Source organism: Rattus rattus, chromosome 7, assembly GCF_011064425.1.
Source record: "Rattus rattus isolate New Zealand chromosome 7, Rrattus_CSIRO_v1, whole genome shotgun sequence".
Lineage (NCBI taxonomy): Eukaryota > Metazoa > Chordata > Mammalia > Rodentia > Muridae > Rattus > Rattus rattus.
Genome location: NC_046160.1, coordinates 86349125 through 86356624, shown reverse-complemented (window position 1 = coordinate 86356624; position 7500 = coordinate 86349125). Strand labels below are relative to the sequence as shown.

Here is a 7500-nt window from a genome sequence, read left to right as displayed (position 1 = left end):
CCTTTGGGGTTGTATAGGCAGGAAAAGAAAACCTCAGAGACAGATGAGCCTCCCTGCTCCCTTCAATCCCAGCACTGTTATGTTACTCCCTTTAGTTCTTGAATATACCATTGCATATTTGAATCTGAGAAATAGCTTTGATCAAAAGAGGAAATTCTCGGGTTTGGGACGAGAGCTTAGTAAGTAAAAGTACCTGAACATTATCATGAGGACCCGAGTCCAACCCCCTAGCACCTAGGCAAAAAAAAAAAAAAAAAAAAAAAAAAAAAAGATAGGCATGATGTCATATTCTTGGAATCCTAGCTCTAGAGAAGCTGAGACAGGAGGATCCCAGAGCTGCTGGTTAGCCAGTCCTGCTGAACTGGCAGCCCCAAGTCTCAGCAAGAAACTTATCTCAGGGTAAAACTAAATAAAGTGGATGACTTCTGAGAAACAACACCTGAGGTTGTACCCTAGACTCTGCACACTACACACACACACACACACACACACACACACACACACACACACAGAGAGAGAGAGAGAGAGAGAGAGAGAGAGAGAGAGAGTTATGCAATCTGTACTCACAGGGAGGGGGAAGAGGAAGGGATTGAGAGATGAGAGAGATGAGAGAAGGGGATATAGATGAGAGAGCAGGAGCGTGCGTGCGTGCGTGCGTGCGTGCAAGAGAGAGAGAGGGAGAGAGGGAGAGAAAACTTAACCCAGCTAAGCTCCTGCATATTCAGCATTCCTAGGAGACCACACTGTGCCAGCTGTTTGTAGCTCTTTATCTAGGGTTGGGAACTTTTGAAATCCCCTAGTCCATGCTGGTATGCTACCTGGTGCTGTCATAGTGCAGGTCTTGTCTAGGCAGCTGTGTAGCTGAAATTTCATAAGTGTCTCAAAAATAACATCCTGTTCCCTTGGCAGTTATAATGTTTCTGCTGAATCTTCCATGATGTTCCCCGAGCCTTAGGTGTAGGGATGGATTGCAGACATACTAAATGGAACTTGGATCCCCATGGTAATTTGTTCCCTGTATTTTGGACCAGTTGTGGACCTCTGTGCAAGCCTCCATTTGCTTCTTTGGTGAGCAGTGAGTGCTACACTTAACTGTGGGTATAAAGATAAGTATGTGGAATACAGTTAGAAACTATATTAATGTAGGAAGATATCAGTGGCAGCCTTCAAACTAGGTATATTCAAGAAAGAGAGGCTTGACCTCTAGGGTCTATGACCTTTTTAGCTACAGGCAATTAGTTGGCTGGGCTTCCAGGCATATATTTTCCCTCCTTCTGAGAAAACCTTAAGTTCAGTTAGATAGCTTTTGGTTACCTCCGAGACAGAAATAGCACCACTGCACCTCTGAGGGTATTTTGCTGTGCAGGTCATTGTTGTGGTTTGCAGCCTTAAAGCAGTGGGGAACTATTGACTGCTTTGTCCCTTGTTGGGTTACAGAGCACCATTGGATACTATGAAGCAGCTTCTGAGCCACTCCCTCTTCCTGGTCAGAAATACGTGGTATCTCCAGCAATAGCCCTTATATTCTAGGAGGCAACCGAAGGCAATGGCCTGTATTTTTACTTGCTAAACCGACCAGCCAATCTGGGAGAACCATCCATCCAACTGTTAGCGTCACATGCAGAGTTACAGGAGTCAATGTCTGAGGTCTGCTCAGACCTTCTCCTCGTCACTTAAAATGTCTGAAGGCAACCCTGAGCTGCAGAGCTCAGATATGAGCTGTGGTGAAAGACCATGGTTCTGGGCTGGGGAGATGGCTCAGTGAGGAAGAGCTCTCCCACCCACATAGATGCTGGCTGGGAGGGCATGTCAGCCTACAGCACCATAATCACAGAGTTTGAGGAACGGGGGCAGCGAATCAGAATACGCTAGCTGGACTGAGCTGGCAAGCTCTAGGTTCCAGTGAGAAGCCGCCCTGCATCATCATGCACAGAGATTGATGCCCAACAGCAACATCACCTTCCAGCTCTCCCATTCTCTGAAGCCATCCATTCACATTCTCTCTCTATGCATTTGCTTATTCTAAACCATTATATAAACATAATATTACAATATTGCAGCTCACCATGACTCTTTTCACTTAGCACAGTAGCATGAGGTATGTTTTGTCATGCCCCAGTATTTCACTGCCTCCCTCCCTTTTATGGCCAAAGAATATTCCACCATAAGGCCATATCACATTTAATCTATCCACTTATTAGTTAAGGGGTACTGGGGTTGTTACCATCTCTTATTTAGGTCACCATTTCATCTGAAGGTTTCCAGGTAGCACGAGGGAGGGAACTGGCTTCATCCTTTTGCATATGATTAACCAACCACTTTTCCTCTCTTCATTTCCAAACTATGACCGGTCCCATCTCAGACCTGTGCTTCCTTAAAACAGGGAAAACCTGGGGCACATGAAACAACAAAAGAGTTTGAAACAGAATGACACACATTTAGATTCAAGGCAAGTCATTTCTGCCAGGACACCAGCAATACACTCAGAGGCTGTAACTGAAGAGACTGAGACTGGGCTGTTTACATGGGTGTGGAGATGGTTAAGAGAACCAATAGGCAACAGAAAGACCTTAATGCTAGGAAGTCATTAATATCCCTGGAGCAAGCAGAGTAGGAGGAAGTGACTCAGAAACCCATTAAGAGTTAGAACTTCAAAGGATACAGGGAGCTATGAACACCACAGCATCTCCTTCCTTCAGCTTTTCCTATTGACTGAACCAGGGTTGAGGGATCTTGGACGAAGTGCAGAATACATACAAAATGATAGGACTGGACCAAAGAGAGAGAAGCGCTAGTGGAATGTTATTACACAGTGACGCAAGCCATTGCCCCAAGGTTGTAAGCACGGTATAAAGCGCCTGTCACCCAGCGGATACTCACTGATGGAGCTATGCTGGTGGCTCGTGGCAGCACCATACTCTGAAGACATAGATCATGTCTCCATTGGTGCCCTTGGTCCTCCCCTCCCTCCTCATCCTTAGCCCACCATGTAAACATAACCTCATGTAACTTTTACACTACCATTTTGTTTGGAACCATAGCAAGGACTTAAGCACATGACTCACTAAAGACAGTGAACCATGACGAAAGCGGTCTGAGGTAGTACAATGACAATTGTCAAAAAGTTTGAGAGGTTGAAGCAGTTGCTTTGCTTTTTGAGTTTTATTTTTGAGATAATAATACAGTCACACTTCTCCCATCCCTTACCTCCCTCCAAGGTCTCCCTGTGCCCCTTCCAGCTCTACTTCCAATTCATTCCTTTCCCACTAATTATTAATGCATGCATATATATCTCTACACGTATATATTCCTAAATATAAGCTGTTCGGTCCATATACTGTTACTTGTATGTATGTATCCAGGAGAAACAGTTGTTTTAAGACACTTCAAACACAGAGCATATCGTTTCTCTACTCTGGTGATTGCTAGTTGCATGAGAGAAAAACCTCATGACTGACACGCCCACACTGTCTCCACCTCTTCTACCATACCCCCGTATTTATAAGTCCTTCCAGACACCATGACCTCCTTTTGGTATTGATAGATCATCGCGACTCCCACCTGCAGGGTTTCACACTGCTCGGCACATTTTTCCTTTGGAAATGAAGGGTTAAATCTAGGCCCGCCTCTCACAGAAGCCCCATCTGACTCACTTAAAGCTGAAGCCTCATCCCTTACCTACTCTGCTTTCCCCACCTGGCACTTGCCATCACACTCCATGCACTTGTTACACATACTACTGTGCGAAGGGACCCCTTGTCATTGAACTTTCGACCCCGCTTAACAGATGGATGATGCATAGGGTAAAGTTGGTCTTGCTTTGTAGAGAATTCTAAAACTCTAGAATCCTACAGCCACAGATGAGGTAGCCATGAACAATATAATATGATCATCTCACCCTGCTAGAACCCCACAGAGACCCTAATATTCTGCAGGAAGCTTTGGATGGTCAGTTCTTGCCACACAAGGCCCAAAGATGATGTGTAAGGTACCCAGAAGAATGGCCCTGCCTGCTCTATAGCAAAATAGTACCAAACTCCCGAACCCTGTTGCCATGGTGATCCAACAGCCAAGCTCAGCAGGGTTGGCAGTGTGGCCTCCAGGCCATCTGGAAGAACATCAGGCAGAAGGCAGACATTTCCCCTGGGGACTGAGGTGACTCTGAGTTGGTGTCTTCTCAAGAGGGGGTGGGCAAAGCAAAGCAATGGGCTGGGCCACCACAGCTGCAGTCCCATGAGACGGTAGAGCTGGTAAACCTCTGGGGGGGGGTGGCAAAACCTTTGAGTTTTAGGCTTTAAAAATAAAAACCTTCTCACGAAAAATGTAAAGCTCAGAAGTCTAGCCTGTCTTCTCTTAATGGAAAAGGAGTGGGCAGCCATGGGCATGGGGGAAGGTCAACTTTCAGATTTCTTGATGTCGGTGGACTCAGTTAGGGATACGTGTCCATTTGATTATCTGATGAAGTCCATGAAGCTGAGAAACTCCCTCGAGGGAATGAATCAGAAATTAAAATGACTTCTAGTATCTTTGGTGCAACAAAACAGCCAAGATTCTGTTGCTAAGTGGCAGGGTCACTTTTTAAAACAGCTAGATTAAGACGGATAGGTATGTGAATTAATTGGGCCGCAACAGTAATTAGCCTTAGTTTAGGTGGCTTGTCTTTCAGCCAAGCCCTGGAAACAGACTATTTCTGTACTAATGAGATGTGTGTTTCTCAAGCAACGACAAAACATCTCCCCTAATGGAATTTTGTTTTATTTCTTTTCTCTGTGTCCATCTGTCTGTCCGTGTGTGTGCCTCTCTGGCTCTTCTTCGCTCTGTGGGAGGACAGAACCATCTGCTGCAGAGTCCCAGGGGAAAGGCAGCGTCTCCGAGGATGAGTTGATTGCTGCCATTAAAGAAGCAAAGGGGTTATCGTATGAAACAACCGAGAGTCCAAGGCCAGTGGGCCAGGCGGCCGACAGACCCAAAGTCAAGGCCAGGTCCGGGCTGCCCACAATCCCCAGCTCCCTGGACCAGGAGGCAAGCAGTGCGGAGTCCGGAGACTCAGAAATTGAACTGGTGTCAGAGGACCCCATGGCCTCTGAGGATGCGCTGCCCTCTGGCTATGTGAGCTTCGGCCACGTGTCGGGCCCGCCTCCCTCTCCTGCCTCTCCATCTATCCAGTACAGCATCCTGCGGGAGGAGCGGGAGGCCGAGCTAGACAGCGAGCTCATCATCGAGTCGTGCGATGCCTCCTCGGCCTCAGAGGAGAGCCCCAAGCGCGAGCAGGACTCGCCCCCGATGAAACCGGGCGTCCTGGACGCCATCCGCGAGGAGACAAGCTCTCGGGCCACCGAAGAGCGAGCGCCCAGCCACCAAGGCCCTGTGGAACCTGACCCGATGCTCAGCTTCGCCCCTGTCACCCTCCAGTCCCGCCCAGAGCCATCATCAGGTGATGGAGTCCCGGTCCTAGAGCCGCCCAAGTCACAGCAGCAGAAGCCTGAAGAGGAAGCTGTGAGTTCCAGCCAAAGTCCCGCGGCCACTGAAATTCCTGGACCACTTGGTTCTGACCTCGTGCCCCCTCTGCCTCTCTTCAACAAGCAAAAAGGTAAAGGGGGCAGCTTTTCTGGTCCAAGCAGGGTTGTCCCGCCAGAGTCCTCCCTGGTTGCCCTGAGGTATCTGTCACCATGATAGGGGTCTGGGCCCGGTGGCCCATGGCCATTGTAGTCTGTTTCCCTGTGGGTCAAGCATCTTTTCTCTTTCCATGCCCTAAGCAAAGAGGTTTATGTGCTCCCTGGGACCTGAATCGGTGACCCCATCCTTTCTGCCACTCCAGGGCTGGCTATCTCTGTGGAAAAGCGAAGCTCTGCTTGGAACTGTCCAGACTTGTTTCCAGTTTCTACCTATTTAAAGATGAGGGGTGGCAAGGTCCCTTCATGCCTAAACCCGCCTTTAGCTCAGTTTTGCCCAAATGGGCCATGTGCAGCTCAGCTGCGTCCTTTTGCATACCCAAGGAAGGAGCATTTTGACTTTTGAGTTCTAGATAATCAGGAAAGACAGCCACCAAAATTGCTTACACAATTTCTTCTGTCCCCCAGCGGCACCTAATAACAGTAGTTTTTAAAGTTGCTTATGATTTAGAATTATTTTACTTTAGTTGTTAGGTTCTCCTTCTGAGAAAGTCTTCAAATGAAAGAAGTCAGTGTTTTATCATCTAGAATCTGTGGGTAGAAAGGAGATTTTTTTTAAGTATCTCGAGTTGCCCAACACACCTGGTTACAGACTCTGAATGGACTTCAGAGAGAGAAGAACCAGATGACTAGCTGAGGCGCTGCTCACCCTCAGAGCACACCTTTGCCCCAGGGTCTCTGCTATCCGTCTTCTCCACTCTTGGTTTCTTAACAATTCTTTTGCCCTTTGACGATAAATGATTTCATACGTAGCCTTTGCTAACCTTTAGTGTCTCATACAAAAATAGAGAATAGCCTTTTTCTTATTAAAAAACCAACACACAAAACATTAAAATGATCATGCTAGAATGGAAGGATCTGGAAGAATAAAATTACAAGATAACCTCATTAAATGGTTGTAGAGGCCAAGATAACTCCCCCACCCCAGTTTTGTGGATCAACCCAGGCCACTGAGCAACATCCCCAGCCTGTTGACTCTTAATTATCCAAATAATTATCTCCATACTACGTGCACGCGATGGGAAGATACTTGAAGTCAACATAAGAGTAAGAGTGCGTGTTTGTTTGGCGACTGTTGAAGCTAATTTAGGTTATTTTGTGACTATTCTGACTGGGATAGGGAGGAGTCCTGGGGTTTGCAGGAGCTGTGAGTAACAGCACTGGCATGAAAACCTGCAATGGTAGAGCTGGAGTCATGCCTGCCTGTGTTCATGTCATGTAACATGTGACAGGCATGTCTTCACTTTAGCCCCTAATGTTCCTGAGACAGTCACTATGTTCACAATGCTAATCAAACACGTTTATCTTCAAGATAAATAAATGAATCTGAGGACTGAAGAGAAAGGGGACATTTGCGGGCCCATTTCCTTCTCAAATCCGAGAGACAAGCACAACATCTGGGGCTGTTAGCAGACATCTGCTGAAGATCAGTAAAGCTGGAGTTCTAGATGCAAGGGCCTGAGTGCGCCTTTTATGACTAATTTGGCACAACTCAGCTCTCTGTGCAAGTTGCCCCATACGGCTTACCGTCTGTTGCTAAATGTAGACACTGGAGAGGAGGTAGTCGTAGTCTTTTCAAAAGATTGAGGGGTCTCAGGGTGATAACCTCGGCTCGCTCCTGCCCTGAGGGGTCCTTTGAAATCTAGTCTTCCACTGTAATGCACAGCTGCTCCCCGCTCTGGGGAAGCCAAGCCCTGGAGGCCCCTGGCGGATGTCAGTACCAGCAGAAGGCTATTGGAGCTTTGAGGTTCCCTTTGGTCTGTGCAGCTCCATTTCAGCAGTCCAGAAAGTCTCCTGCTGCAGAGCTGCCCCTAGGCTGTTCTTAACC

The 7500-nt window shown here is 47.4% G+C and overlaps 1 protein-coding gene across 1 annotated transcript in view; it reads left to right on the top strand.

Moving 5' to 3' along the window:
• Nucleotides 1-7500, top strand: part of Rtn1 (reticulon 1) — a 204224-nt gene that overhangs the window by 105814 nt on the left and 90910 nt on the right. The window contains exon 3 of the mRNA XM_032907922.1: nucleotides 4832-5590. Within this exon, the coding sequence (XP_032763813.1) occupies nucleotides 4832-5590 (759 nt within the window). The remainder of the gene's footprint in view (nucleotides 1-4831; nucleotides 5591-7500) is intronic.